This window comes from Procambarus clarkii, chromosome 26, assembly GCF_040958095.1.
Source record: "Procambarus clarkii isolate CNS0578487 chromosome 26, FALCON_Pclarkii_2.0, whole genome shotgun sequence".
Taxonomy (NCBI): domain Eukaryota; kingdom Metazoa; phylum Arthropoda; class Malacostraca; order Decapoda; family Cambaridae; genus Procambarus; species Procambarus clarkii.
In genome coordinates this window covers 45165431-45179795 of record NC_091175.1, presented here as the reverse complement: position 1 = coordinate 45179795, position 14365 = coordinate 45165431, and the positions used below count along the sequence as shown (strand labels likewise).

Below are 14365 nucleotides of genomic sequence, written 5' to 3'. Positions count from 1 at the left end.
GCAGGGCGTGGGCGGGGTATTGGCAAGTAGGGGTATTTACGACGTAGACCATGCATGCCCATCATGGGTTGCCACATGGGCACCAGCTGTGCAACATGTTGCAACCCAAGATGGCGTCGCATGGTCAGTGTCCCCATCCATATGTTAATGAACGTTGTATGATGATAATGATGATGATGATGAGGATGATGTAAGGGGAAGACTGATGTAATGTTGCAAAGTATTGAAACAAAATTAAAAAATTTAAGAAAACTAAATTGTAAAAAAAAAAAAAAATGTCACAAGGATCGTTCAGTGTATGTTGGGTTTCCTGTTCCATTTATATGAACGAGTGAACGAAAACCTAAAATGTTTTGTCCAGAGAATTAAAATAGTTAATTCATAGGATTTCTTTTTTTTACTATAATAATAATAATATTAGCAATAATAATACTAATATAGTTTACTTAAATGTGCAGAAACTGATGTCTCCTTACTAGGGTTGTTAACACATGGGCCAAACACTTAAGACACATTGGGCACACATCTTGAAGGAGAGGACTTCCGCAGAGGGAGTTACCCTGACGGGAACCACACTGATGTAGTCTAGTGTTGTATTCCCCCGCACTCCTTCCCCACACTCCCAGACACCCTCTCATGTCAACACGCTACCCACATCTGTACCTGTCATCCTCACCATGTCAAACCACATACATCTTCCCCGTGTCCCTCCTCCCCCCCCCTCCCCCCCCCCAGCCTATAGGTCACCTGGCCAGGTTTCGTCACCTGTCAAAATCCTAATCCCCTCCTCCGGGCAACCTAGGGAAGCTAGCCAGCACCAGTATAAACGATTTTTTTTTAAGTAAAACTATTGTTTCACAGAGCGAGCAAGCTAACAAAACATTACAGTCACTCACTCATTCACTCAGTTAATCACTCAAACAGTCTATGAGTCCAACAGTCAGCCAGTACGTCAGTCAGCCAGTACGTCAGTCAGCCAGTACGTCAGTCAGCCAGTACGTCAGTCAGCCAGTACGTCAGTCAGCCAGTACGTCAGTCAGCCAATACGTCAGTCAGCCAGTACGTCAGTCAGCCAGTACGTCAGTCAGCCAGTACGTCAGTCAGCCAGTACGTCAGTCAGCCAGTACGTCAGTCAGCCAGTACGTCAGTCAGCCAATACGTCAGTCAGCCAGTACGTCAGTCAGCCAGTACGTCAGTCAGCCAGTACGTCAGTCAGCCAGTACGTCAGTCAGCCAGTACGTCAGTCAGCCAGTACGTCAGTCAGCCAGTACGTCAGTCAGCCAGCCCTGCCTCCAAGTTTGTCAGACTAAATCCTCTGTTGTTTGAGTTTAACAAAAAACTAAATCATGCTCGATGCGAGTATAACAATTTTGTTATTTGGTTATATATATATATATATATATATATATATATATATATATATATATATATATATATATATATATATATATATATATATATATATATATATGTGTGTGTGTGTGTGTGTGTGTGTGTGTGTGTGTGTGTGTGTGTGTGTGTGTGTGTGTGTGTGTGTGTGTGTGTGTGTGTGTGTGTGTGTGTGTGTGTGTGTGTGTGTGTGTGTGTGTGTGTGTGTGTGTGTGTGTGTGTGTGTGTGTGCGTGTGTGTGTGTGTGTGTGTGTGTGTGTGTGTGTGTGTGTGTGTGTGTGTGTGTATCACGAAAATAAACACATGATTAAAAATGTGACAGTGTCAGACCACGGAGGAAAATTGAAACAGGAATTTCCTTAAGGGCTTTCGTATATTAATACATCTTCAGAAGGACTCCTTCTGAAGATGTAATAATATACGAAAGTACTTAAGGAAATTCCTGTTTCAATTTTCGACCGTGGTCTGACACTGTCATATATATATATATATATATATATATATATATATATATATATATATATATATATATATATATATATATATATATATATATATATATATATATATATATATATATATATATATATATATATATATTATATAACACTCCTGTGAAGCAGAAGTGTATATATATATATATACGACACGCTTCTGCACAAAAGTCATAGCACATGTCTTAGACGTAGAGAACCTGAAGCCATGATTAGTGGGCCAAGATGACACGGCATCAATCGCAAGTTGAAGCCGGCGTTGAAGGAGAGGCGCATCATCACCCTGACAGCAAAGGGTAAAATGGTTGACATAGAGAGGGGAGAAGAAGAGAAGAAAGAAGACCATTAATGGCAACCAAAAAAAAGAGTATTGCTCAGAACACTACCTTGAGGCACACCTTCGTATTGCTGAAAAGAGCCTGAGAGAGCGGTACCAAACCTCACCCGAAAGAAACGACGAGAGAGGAAGCTGCGGAGAAAGAGAGGGACATTACCACGAAGGCCAAAAGAATGAGGTTGAGACAGAATATGATATAGCCAAGTGATGGTGTAAGCCTTTTCCAGGTCAAAAAGGACGGCAACAACGGAGGTCTTTGCAGCAAAAGCAGTACGAATATAGACCTCCAAGTTCACCAGGACATCTGTTGTGCTGTGGTACTTGCGGAAACCAAATTGAGAAGGGAAGAGGTGGTAATAGTGTTCTAAGAACCCCATCAGGCGAACGTTTACCATACGTTGAAAAGAGTTTACAGACACAACTCATGAAGGCAATTGGCCGAAAGTCCTTAGGGGAAGTCCCCAGAGACCCTGATTTTCGAACAGGGAGGACAACGGCATCGAGCCAGTCCTCAGGGACTGACGACGACTCCAAGATCCGATTATACAGACTCAGTCAATACTGAGACGTACACGGAGAGAGATGGCGAAGCATCTCATAATGAATGCCATTGGAGCCCGCCACCGTAGAACCGCAAAGGGTCAGGACAGACCGATGTTCAGGGAGAGAGAAGGGATCGTTATAGGGAAGACGAAGTGCAGAAATCTAAAGGACGAGATTCAAGGAGGGTTTACGAAGAAGGAAAGATTGTGGAAGATTAGAACCAGAGCTAACAGAAGAAAAGTGGGAACCCAGTTCGGTAGTAACTTGCAACGGGTCCGCCAAAAGAGTACCACGGAGGTGAAGGACCGGCAAGACACTGGGAACGAACTTACCTGCTATCTTGCGGATACGCTTCCAGTACCTGCGGCAGTGGATTTTCGGATGTAATGAATACCTTGAGGTGCTTCCGGGGCTTAGCGTCCCCGCGGCCCGGTCGTCGACCAGGCCACCTGGTTGCTGGACTGATCAACCAGGCTGTTGGACGTGGCTGCTCGCAGCCTGACGTATGAGTCACAGCCTGGTTGATCAGATATCCTTTGGAGGTGCTTATCCAGTTCTCTCTTAAACACTGTGAGGGGTTAGCCACTTATGCCCCTTATGTGAAGCGGAAGCGTGTTGAACAGTCTCGGGCCTCTGATGTTGATAGAGTTCTCTCTCAGAGTACCTGTTGCACCTCTGCTTTTCAAAGGGGGTATTCTGCACATCCTGCCATGTCTTCTGATCTCTTGTGATGTTATTTCTGTGTGCAGGTTTGGGACCAGCCCCTCTAATATTTTCCATGTGTAAATTATTATGTATCTCTCCCGCCTGCGCTCAAGGGATTACAAATTTAGGCTCTTTAGTCAGTCCCAATAGTTTAGATGTTTTACTGAGTGGATTCCAGCAGTAAAGGATCTCTGCACGCTCTCCAGGTCAGCAATTTCTCCAGCTTTGTAAGGGCCTGTCATTGTGCAGCAGTACTCCACTCTAGAGAGCACAAGCGTTTTGAAAAGTATCATCATCGGTATAGCATCTCTAGTGTGAAAGGTTCTTGTTATCCAACCTGTCATTTTTCTTGCAGTTGTGACGGCTACTTTATTGTGTTCTTTAAAGGTAAGGTCTTCCGACATGAGTACACCCAGATCCTTTTCATTGCCTTTTCGTTCTATGTTATGATTTGCCTGAGTTTTGTACGTGGTTTCCGTTTTTATATTTTCATTTTTTCCATAGCGCATGAGCTGGAACTTATCTTCGTTAAACACCATATTATTTTCTGTAGCCCATAGAAAGACCTGATCTACATCTGACTGGAGGTTTGCCGTATCCTCTATGTTGCCTACTCTCATGAAGATCCTAGTGTCATCTGCAAAGGATGATACAGTGCTATAGGTTGTGTTCTTGTCTATGTCCGATATGAGGATGAGAAAAAGTACTGGAGCAAGCACAGTACCCTGGGGGACTGAGCTCTTCACGGTTGATGGGCTGGATTTTATTTTGTTGACTATTACACATTGGGTTCTGTTGGTCAGGAAATTGTAGATCCATCTGCCTATTTTTCCGGTAATTCCTTTTGAACGGATTTTATGTGCAATAACGCCATGGTCACATTTATCAAAAGCTTTTGCGAAATCTGTGTAAATTACATCAGCGTTTTGTTTGTCTTCTATAGCATCTAATGCCATATCATAATGGTCCAGCAACTGCGACAGGCAAGAGCGCCCTGTTCTGAAACCATGTTGTCCAGGGTTATGGAGATGCTGTGATTCCATGTATTTTGTGATCTTACTTCTTAGCACTCTCTCAAAAATTTTTATAATGTGCGATGCTAGTGTTATCGGTCTGTAATTTTTTGCCTCTGCCTTATTTCCTCCTTTATGAAGTGGTGCTATCTCTGCTGTTTTTAGTATATCAGGAATAACGCCAGTATCTAGGCTTTGTCTCCACAAAATGTGGAGGGCCTGCGATAGTGTTTTTTTTACAGTTCTTGATGAATATGGAGTTCCAAGAATCCGGGCCTGGTGCAGAGTGCATAGGCATACTGTTTATGGCTTCTTCAAAATCCAGTGGGGATAGGGTAACGTCTGATATATGATTTGATGTTGGTATCAAATCCATGAAAAATTCATTTGGGTTATCAATCTTTATTGCGTTTAATGGCTCACTGAAAACAGAGTCGTACTGCTTCCTCAGTAGCTCGCTCATTTCTTTGTTGTCATCGGTGAAAGTTCCATCTCCCTTTCGCAGGGGCCCGATCCTAGATGTGGTTTTTTATCTTGATTTTGCATAAGAGAAAAAATATTTCGGATTTCTCTCTATTTCACTGATGGCCTTTTGCTCTCTTTGCCTTTCCTGGGTTTTGTATGATTCTTGTAGCTTGAGTTCAATTGTTTCTATTTCTCTACCTAACCTTCTTCACCGTTCTTGAGATAGGGTCCGACTCTCAAGTTGTTCCGCGATTCGTTTTCTTCGCCTATATAAGGAATGACGTCCCCGTTCCAATCTGCATCTCTTCCTCTTTTTTCTCAGGGGTATGGGGTTTGAACATATTTCTATTGCTACTGAGCTTATTTTTTCCATGCACTGGTTCAGGTTTGCATTTTCTAGCTGTTCTTCCCAGTTTATTTCTGTGAAGTCCTGGTTTATTTTCTCCCAGTTTATCTGTTTATTATTGAAGTTGAATTTGCCGAAATCTCCTCCACTGGGAATCTGGACTGGTTTTGAAGGTCTACTCCCCATGGTTGTCATAACTTCAATTAAGTTGTGACCTGAGTAACAGGTATTTGTAATCATTATTTTCCTGATCAATTCATCATTATTAGTGAAAATGAGGTCCAGCGTGTTCTCCTTCCTAGTTGGTTCTACTATTTGCTGGTTTAAGGCAAACCTGTCGCACAACCGTAGCAGGTCATTTGCATGTGCCTGTTCATTTAGGCTACTTCCTGGTATTCTTTCTGATATTACTGTATTAGCCAGGTGCTTCCATTTCAGGTGCCGTAGGTTGAAGTCCCCAAGCAGGATGATGTTCGGAGCTGGATTTGTGAGGTTTTCCAAGCAGTGTTCTATTTTCATTAGTTGGTCTTTAAACTGCTGAGGGTTTGCCTCCGGTGACTTATATACAAGGACAATAACTACATTTAGAATCTCTATTTTGATTATCAGCACTTCCACCATATCATATGACGTGTTTAGCAGCTCAGTACAGATGAGTGTGTCCATGATGTAGAGGCTGACCCCACCCTGAAGCCGGTGTTTCCTATCACATCTGAAAAGATTGTACTCTGAGATCCATATTTCACCATCAAGGTAGTCCTTTGTGTGGTTTTCTGTTAGGGCTGCAAACACTGCATTTGCCTCATGAAGGAGACCATCTATGAAGTGAACTTTGTTGGATTTGCGTGTTTTTATACCCTGGATGTTGGCAAATATAAATGATGTTATCGTGTTAGTGGAAGTGCTGGATGCCTTACTTGGTGTTAATATCTGAGGCTCTGGTAAGGAGGCCACTGTGTTTGCGTCCAGGGTGTGTTGTTTTGGAAGTGATTCGTCCAGTTTTGGTAGTAGGACGGGTGTTGTGTGGTGTAGTACCTGTGTGCTTGTTGATAGTTTGTATTCCAGTCTTGTGGGTATCTCCCTTCCCCTCTGTAATCCTGTAGTGGTTCCATCTGACTGGTCCTCTCTCTTATATTTACTGCTCTGTTTCTGCCTTCCTCTAAAATAATTTCCAGTAGTGTCATATTGATCTTCCCGTCTATAACGCTCTGTACCTCTCACGTGGAATTCCGGACACTGAAGATTGTAGCATTTTTTGTCCCAAATTGAGAATTGACATAATTTAGGGTGGAAGTATCTACACCCTGTTTCAAAACGACATGTACCCCTCGCCAACATGTTCCTGCATTTTCGAGGATGCAGAAAATGACATTTTGCTCCTAATTTTCATTATTTGCATATTCCTTTAGCGTAGAATTTGCAAATGTGTTCCGGTTTTGCGTTTTTCAAGGTATTTATATCTGTGTCTGTTTTGTCTACCTCTTTATTGGAGCCATCTCCGTCTTTCGTCCCAATTTCTTCATTTATGCACTGTGTCTCACTGTTGCTCTCATTGTTTATATTATCTGGCTCTGCAATATTGCTGTTATTTTGTACCACAATACCCTCTTCCTCCACACTACTGCTGCGGTTCTCTAAACTATCTGTTCCTGAGTTTTGGTCGTAATCCAATGTTGTCTTTTCCCAGTCCGCATATATCACTGGTAGCTTGTCTGTGAATGATAATCTCTGTGACTCGGGAATGTTTTTCATCAGTTTAGTTATGTTCTCTAACATTAATCTGTCATCTTTGCAAACCCAGTAAATTCCCTGCCTGTTTGTGCATCCTGGAGATACTTCTGTACAGCCCAGGTGGAATCTTATGTTACAGATGCAGCACGTTACGCCTGCATTACGTTTTCCCAGTACTCCCGAACACTCGCCACACCTCTCCATTGCCTGATGTATTGTATTGTATTTGTGGTTCACTGTATGGATCACTTGTTGATGTCAGTCCTTTTAACTCTTTATAAAATTATATGTATATATTTATATATTTAATATTTATAATATTATATGTATACCGAATATTTGTAATATTAAGTATGTTATTTTGTTCAAACTTTATGGCAGGTACTTAGCGTAGGGTAGCGTAGGTCCCTGCTGACACTGTGGCTCTTACACTGTCCCTGCTCACACTGTGGCTCTTACACTGTCCCTGCTCACACTGTGGCTCTTACACTGTCCCTGCTCACACTGTGGCTCTTACACTGTCCCTGCTCACACTGTGGCTCTTACACTGTCCCTGCTCACACTGTGGCTCTTACACTGTCCCTGCTCACACTGTGGCTCTTACACTGTCCCTGCTCACACTGTGGCTCTTACACTGTCCCTGCTCACACTGTGGCTCTTACACTGTCCCTGCTCACACTGTGGCTCTTACACTGTCCCTGCTCACACTGTGGCTCTTACACTGTCCCTGCTCACACTGTGGCTCTTACACTGTCCCTGCTCACACTGTGGCTCTTACACTGTCCCTGCTCACACTGTGGCTCTTACACTGTCCCTGCTCACACTGTGGCTCTTACACTGTCTCTGCTCACACTGTGGCTCTTACACTGTCTCTGCTCACACTGTGGCTCTTACACTGTCTCTGCTCACACTGTGGCTCTTACACTGTCCCTGCTCACACTGTGGCTCTTACACTGTCTCTGCTCACACTGTGGCTCTTACACTGTCCCTGCTCACACTGTGGCTCTTACACTGTCCCTGCTCACACTGTGGCTCTTACACTGTCTCTGCTCACACTGTGGCTCTTACACTGTCCCTGCTCACACTGTGGCTCTTACACTGTCTCTGCTGACACTGTGGCTCTTACACTGTCCCTGCTCACACTGTGGCTCTTACACTGTCCCTGCTCACACTGTGGCTCTTACACTGTCTCTGCTCACACTGTGGCTCTTACACTGTCCCTGCTCACACTGTGGCTCTTACACTGTCCCTGCTGACACTGTGGCTCTTACACTGTCTCTGCTCACACTGTGGCTCTTACACTGTCTCTGCTCACACTGTGGCTCTTACACTGTCCCTGCTCACACTGTGGCTCTTACACTGTCCCTGCTCACACTGTGGCTCTTACACTGTCTCTGCTGACACTGTGGCTCTTACACTGTGGTCCTTCACTGTGCTCCTTCACTGTGGTCCTTCACTGTGGTCCTTCAATGTGCTCCTTCACTGTGGTCCTTCACTGTGGTCCTTCACTGTGGTCCTTCACTGTGGTCCTTCACTGTGCTCCTTCACTGTGGTCCTTCACTGTGGTCCTTCACTGTGCTCCTTCACTGTGGTCCTTCACTGTGCTCCTTCACTGTGGTCCTTCACTGTGCTCCTTCACTGAGGTCCTTCACTGTGGTCCTTCACTGTGCTCCTTCACTGTGGTCCTTCACTGTGCACCTTCACTGTGCTCCTTCACTGTGGTCCTTCACTGTGGTCCTTCACTGTGCTCCTTCACTGTGGTCCTTCACTGTGCTCCTTCACTGTGGTCCTTCACTGTGCTCCTTCACTGAGGTCCTTCACTGTGGTCCTTCACTGTGCTCCTTCACTGTGCTCCTTCACTGTGGTCCTTCACTGTGGTCCTTCACTGTGGTCCTTCACTGTGCTCCTTCACTGTGGTCCTTCACTGTGCTCCTTCACTGTGCTCCTTCACTGTGGTCCTTCACTGTGCTCCTTCACTGTGGTCCTTCACTGTGCTCCTTCACTGTGGTCCTTCACTGTGCTCCTTCACTGTGGTCCTTCACTGTGCTCCTTCACTGTGCTCCTTCACTGTGCTCCTTCACTGTGGTCCTTCACTGTGGTCCTTCACTGTGGTCCTTCACTGTGCTCCTTCACTGTGGTCCTTCACTGTGCTCCTTCACTGTGGTCCTTCACTGTGGTCCTTCACTGTGGTCCTTCACTGTGCTCCTTCACTGTGCTCCTTCACTGTGCACCTTCACTGTGGTCCTTCACTGTGCTCCTTCACTGTGGTCCTTCACTGTGCACCTTCACTGTGGTCCTTCACTGTGGTCCTTCACTGTGGTCCTTCACTGTGGTCCTTCACTGTGCTCCTTCACTGTGGTCCTTCACTGTGCTCCTTCACTGTGCTCCTTCACTGTGGTCCTTCACTGTGCTCCTTCACTGTGGTCCTTCACTGTGCTCCTTCACTGTGCTCCTTCACTGTGGTCCTTCACTGTGCTCCTTCACTGTGCTCCTTCACTGTGGTCCTTCACTGTGCTCCTTCACTGTGGTCCTTCACTGTGGTCCTTCACTGTGGTCCTTCACTGTGGTCCTTCACTGTGCTCCTTCACTGTGCTCCTTCACTGTGCTCCTTCACTGTGCACCTTCACTGTGGTCCTTTACTGTGCTCCTTCACTGTGGTCCTTCACTGTGCACCTTCACTGTGGTCCTTCACTGTGGTCCTTCACTGTGCTCCTTCACTGTGCTCCTTCACTGTGCTCCTTCACTGTGGTCCTTCACTGTGCTCCTTCACTGTGGTCCTTCACTGTGCACCTTCACTGTGCTCCTTCACTGTGCTCCTTCACTGTGGTCCTTCACTGTGCTCCTTCACTGTGGTCCTTCACTGTGGTCCTTCACTGTGGTCCTTCACTGTGCTCCTTCACTGTGGTCCTTCACTGTGCTCCTTCACTGTGGTCCTTCACTGTGGTCCTTCACTGTGTTCCTTCACTGTGCTCCTTCACTGTGGTCCTTCACTGTGGTCCTTCACTGTGCTCCTTCACTGTGCTCCTTCACTGTGCTCCTTCACTGTGGTCCTTCACTGTGCTCCTTCACTGTGGTCCTTCACTGTGGTCCTTCACTGTGGTCCTTCACTGTGCTCCTTCACTGTGCTCCTTCACTGTGCTCCTTCACTGTGGTCCTTCACTGTGGTCCTTCACTGTGGTCCTTCACTGTGGTCCTTCACTGTGGTCCTTCACTGTGGTCCTTCACTGTGGTCCTTCACTGTGCTCCTTCACTGTGGTCCTTCACTGTGCTCCTTCACTGTGGTCCTTCACTGTGGTCCTTCACTGTGGTCCTTCACTGTGGTCCTTCACTGTGGTCCTTCACTGTGGTCCTTCACTGTGCTCCTTCACTGTGCTCCTTCACTGTGCTCCTTCACTGTGCACCACCCCCCCCCCGCCCCCTCCCTCAGACCCTTCCACATTATCATAAATTTATTCTTTCCAACTTTTGCATAATTCTACTGTTAATAATATCGCCCCCCCTAACGCTCCCCCCCACCCTTCCCCCCACCCCACGACCTTCCCTCCCGTCCCTAGCCCCAACCTTCCCTCCCGTCCCTAGCCCCAACCTTCCCTCCCGTCCCTAGCCCCAACCTTCCCTCCCGTCATTAGCTCTTTACCTTCCCTCCCGTCCCTAGCCCCAACCTTCCCTCCCGTCCCTAGCCCCAACCTTCCCTCCCGTCCCTAGCCCCAACCTTCCCTCCCGTCCCTAGCCCCAAACTTCCCTCCCGTCCCTAGCCCCATCCTTCCCTCCCGTCACTAGCCCCATCCTTCCCTCACGTCCCCAGCCCCAACCTTCCCTCCCGTCCCTAGCCCCAACCTTCCCTCCCGTCCCTAGCCCCAACCTTCCCTCCCGTCCCTAGCCCCAACCTTCCCTCCCGTCCCTAGCCCCAAACTTCCCTCCCGTCCCTAGCCCCAACCTTCCCTCCCGTCCCTAGCCCCAACCTTCCCTCCCGTCACTAGCCCCAACCTTCCATCCCGTCCCTAGCCCCAACCTTCCCTCCCGTCCCTAGCCCCGACCTTCGCTCCCGTCACTAGCCCCAACCTTCCCTCCCGTCCCTAGACCCGACCTTCGCTCCCGTCTCTAGCCCCAACCTTCCCTCCCGTCCCTAGCCCCAACCTTCCCTCCCGTCCCTAGCCCCAACCTTCCGTCCCGTCCCTAGCCCCAACCTTCCCTCCCGTCCCTAGCCCCAACCTTCCCTCCCGTCCCTAGCCCCAACCTTCCCTCCCGTCCCTAGCCCCAACCTTCCCTCCCGTCCCTAGCCCCAACCTTCCCTCCCGTCCCTAGCCCCAACTTTCCCTCCCGTCCCTAGCCCCAACCTTCCCTCCCGTCCCAAGCCCCATCCTTCCCTCCGGTCACTAGCCCCATCCTTCCCTCACGTCCCTAGCCCCAACCTTCCCTCCCGTCCCTAGCCCCAACCTTCCCTCCCGTCCCTAGCCCCAACCTTCCCTCCCGTCCCTAGCCCCAACCTTCCCTCCCGTCCCTAGCCCCAACCTTCCCTCCCGTCCCTAGCCCCAACTTTCCCTCCCGTCCCTAGCCCCAACCTTCCCTCCCGTCCCAAGCCCCGACCTTCCGTCCCGTCCCTAGCCCCAACCTTCCCTCCCGTCCCTAGCCCCATCCTTCCCTCCGGTCACTAGCCCCATCCTTCCCTCACGTCCCTAGCCCCAACCTTCCCTCCCGTCCCTAGCCCCAACCTTCCCTCCCGTCCCTAGCCCCAACCTTCCCTCCCGTCCCTAGCCCCAACCTTCCCTCCCGTCCCTAGCCCCAACCTTCCCTCCCGTCCCTAGCCCCAACTTTCCCTCCCGTCCCTAGCCCCAACCTTCCCTCCCGTCCCAAGCCCCGACCTTCCGTCCCGTCCCTAGCCCCAACCTTCCCTCCCGTCCCTAACCCCATCCTTCCCTCCCGTCACTAGCTCTTGACCTTCCCTCCCATCCCTAGCCCCAACCTTCCCTCCCGTCCCTAGCCCTTGACCTTCCCTCCCATCCCTAGCCCCAACCTTCCCTCCCGTCCCTAGCCCCGACCTTCCGTCCCGTCCCTAGCCCCAACCTTCCCTCCCGTCCCTAGCCCCAACCTTCCCTCCCGTCCCTAGCCCCGACCTTCCGTCCCGTCCCTAGCCCCAACCTTCCCTCCCGTCCCTAGCCCCGACCTTCCGTCCCGTCCCTAGCCCTAACCTTCCCTCCCGTCCCTAGCTCTTGACCTTCCCTCCCGTCCCTAGCCCCAACCTTCCCTCCCGTCCCTAGCCCCAACCTTCCCTCCCGTCCCTAGCCCCAACCTTCCCTCCCGTCCCTAGCCCCAACCTTCCCTCCCGTCCCTAACCCCAACCTTCCCTCCCGTCCCTAGCCCCAACCTTCCCTCCCGTCCCTAACCCCAACCTTCCCTCCCGTCCCTAGCCCCGACCTTCCCTCCCGTCCCTAACCCCATCCTTCCCTCCCGTCACTAGCTCTTGACCTTCCCTCCCATCCCTAGCCCCAACCTTCCCTCCCGTCCCTAGCCCCAACCTTCCCTCCCGTCCCTAGCCCCAACCTTCCCTCCCATCCCTAGCCCCAACCTTCCCTCCCGTCCCTAGCCCCAACCTTCCCTCCCGTCCCTAACCCCATCCTTCCCTCCCGTCACTAGCTCTTGACCTTCCCTCCCATCCCTAGCCCCAACCTTCCCTCCCGTCCCTAGCCCTTGACCTTCCCTCCCGTCCCTAGCCCCAACCTTCCCTCCCATCCCTAGCCCCAACCTTCCCTCCCGTCCCTAACCCCAACCTTCCCTCCCGTCCCTAGCCCCAACCTTCCCTCCCGTCCCTAGCCCCGACCTTCCGTCCCGTCCCTAGCCCTAACCTTCCCTCCCGTCACTAGCTCTTGACCTTCCCTCCCATCCCTAGCCCCAACCTTCCCTCCCGTCCCTAGCCCCAACCTTCCCTCCCGTCCCTAGCCCCAACCTTCCCTCCCGTCCCTAGCCCCAACCTTCCCTCCCGTCCCTAGCCCCAACCTTCCCTCCCGTCCCTAACCCCAACCTTCCCTCCCGTCCCTAGCCCCAACCTTCCCTCCCGTCCCTAACCCCAACCTTTCCTCCCGTCCCTAGCCCCGACCTTCCCTCCCGTCCCTAACCCCATCCTTCCCTACCGTCACTAGCTCTTGACCTTCCCTCCCATCCCTAGCCCCAACCTTCCCTCCCGTCCCTAGCCCCAACCTTCCCTCCCGTCCCTAGCCCCAACCTTCCCTCCCATCCCTAGCCCCAACCTTCCCTCCCGTCCCTAGCCCCAACCTTCCCTCCCGTCCCTAACCCCATCCTTCCCTCCCGTCACTAGCTCTTGACCTTCCCTCCCATCCCTAGCCCCAACCTTCCCTCCCGTCCCTAGCCCTTGACCTTCCCTCCCGTCCCTAGCCCCAACCTTCCCTCCCATCCCTAGCCCCAACCTTCCCTCCCGTCCCTAACCCCATCCTTCCCGTCACTAGCTCTTGACCTTCCTTCCCGTCCCTAGCCCCAACATTCCCTCCCAACCCTAGCCCTTGACCTTCCCTCCCATCCCTAGCCCCAACCTTCCCTCCCGTCCCTAGCCCTTGACCTTCCCTCCCGTCCCTAGCCCTTGACCTTCCCTCCCGTCCCTAGCCCTTGACCTTCCCTCCCGTCCCTAGCCCTTGACCTTCCCTCCCGTCCCTAGCCCCAACCTTCCCTCCCGTCAATAGCTCTTGACCTTCCCTCCCGTCCCTAGCCCCAACCTTCCCTCCCGTCCCTAGCCCCAACCTTCCCTCCCGTCAATAGCTCTTGACCTTCCCTCCCGTCCCTAGCCCCAACCTTCCCTCCCGTCCCTAGCCCCAACCTTCCCTCCCGTCAATAGCTCTTGACCTTCCCTCCCGTCCCTAGCCCCAACCTTCCCTCCCGTCCCTAGCCCTTGGCCTTCCCTCCCATACCTAGCCCCAACCTTCCCTCCCGTCCCTAGCCCTTGACCTTCCCTCCCGTCACTAGCCCCAACCTTCCCTCCCGTCCCTAGCCCCAACCTTCCCTCCCGTCCCTAACCCCCTCCTTCCCTCCCGTCACTAGCTCTTGACCTTCCCTCCCATCCCTAGCCCCAACCTTCCCTCCCGTCCCTAGTTCTTGACCTTCCCTCCCGTCCCTAGCCCCAACCTTCCCTCCCGTCCCTAGCCCCATCCTTCCCTCCCGTCCCTAGCCCTTGACCTTCCCTCCCGTCCCTAGCCCCAACCTTCCCTCCCGTCCCTAGCCCCAACCTTCCCTCCCGTCCCTAGCCCCAACCTTCCCTCCCGTCCCTAGCCCCAACCTTCCCTCCCGTCCCTAACCCCAACCTTCCCTCCCGTCCCTAGCCCCGACCTTCCCTCCC

The 14365-nt window shown here is 50.9% G+C and overlaps 1 protein-coding gene across 1 annotated transcript in view; it reads left to right on the top strand.

The window, feature by feature from the left end:
- The first annotated feature begins 2108 nt into the window (after nt 1-2108).
- LOC138368970 (dentin sialophosphoprotein-like) overlaps nt 2109-14365 on the top strand; it is a 34077-nt gene continuing 21820 nt past the window's right edge. The window contains exon 1 of the mRNA XM_069331701.1: nt 2109-2179. Within this exon, the coding sequence (XP_069187802.1) occupies nt 2109-2179 (71 nt within the window). The remainder of the gene's footprint in view (nt 2180-14365) is intronic.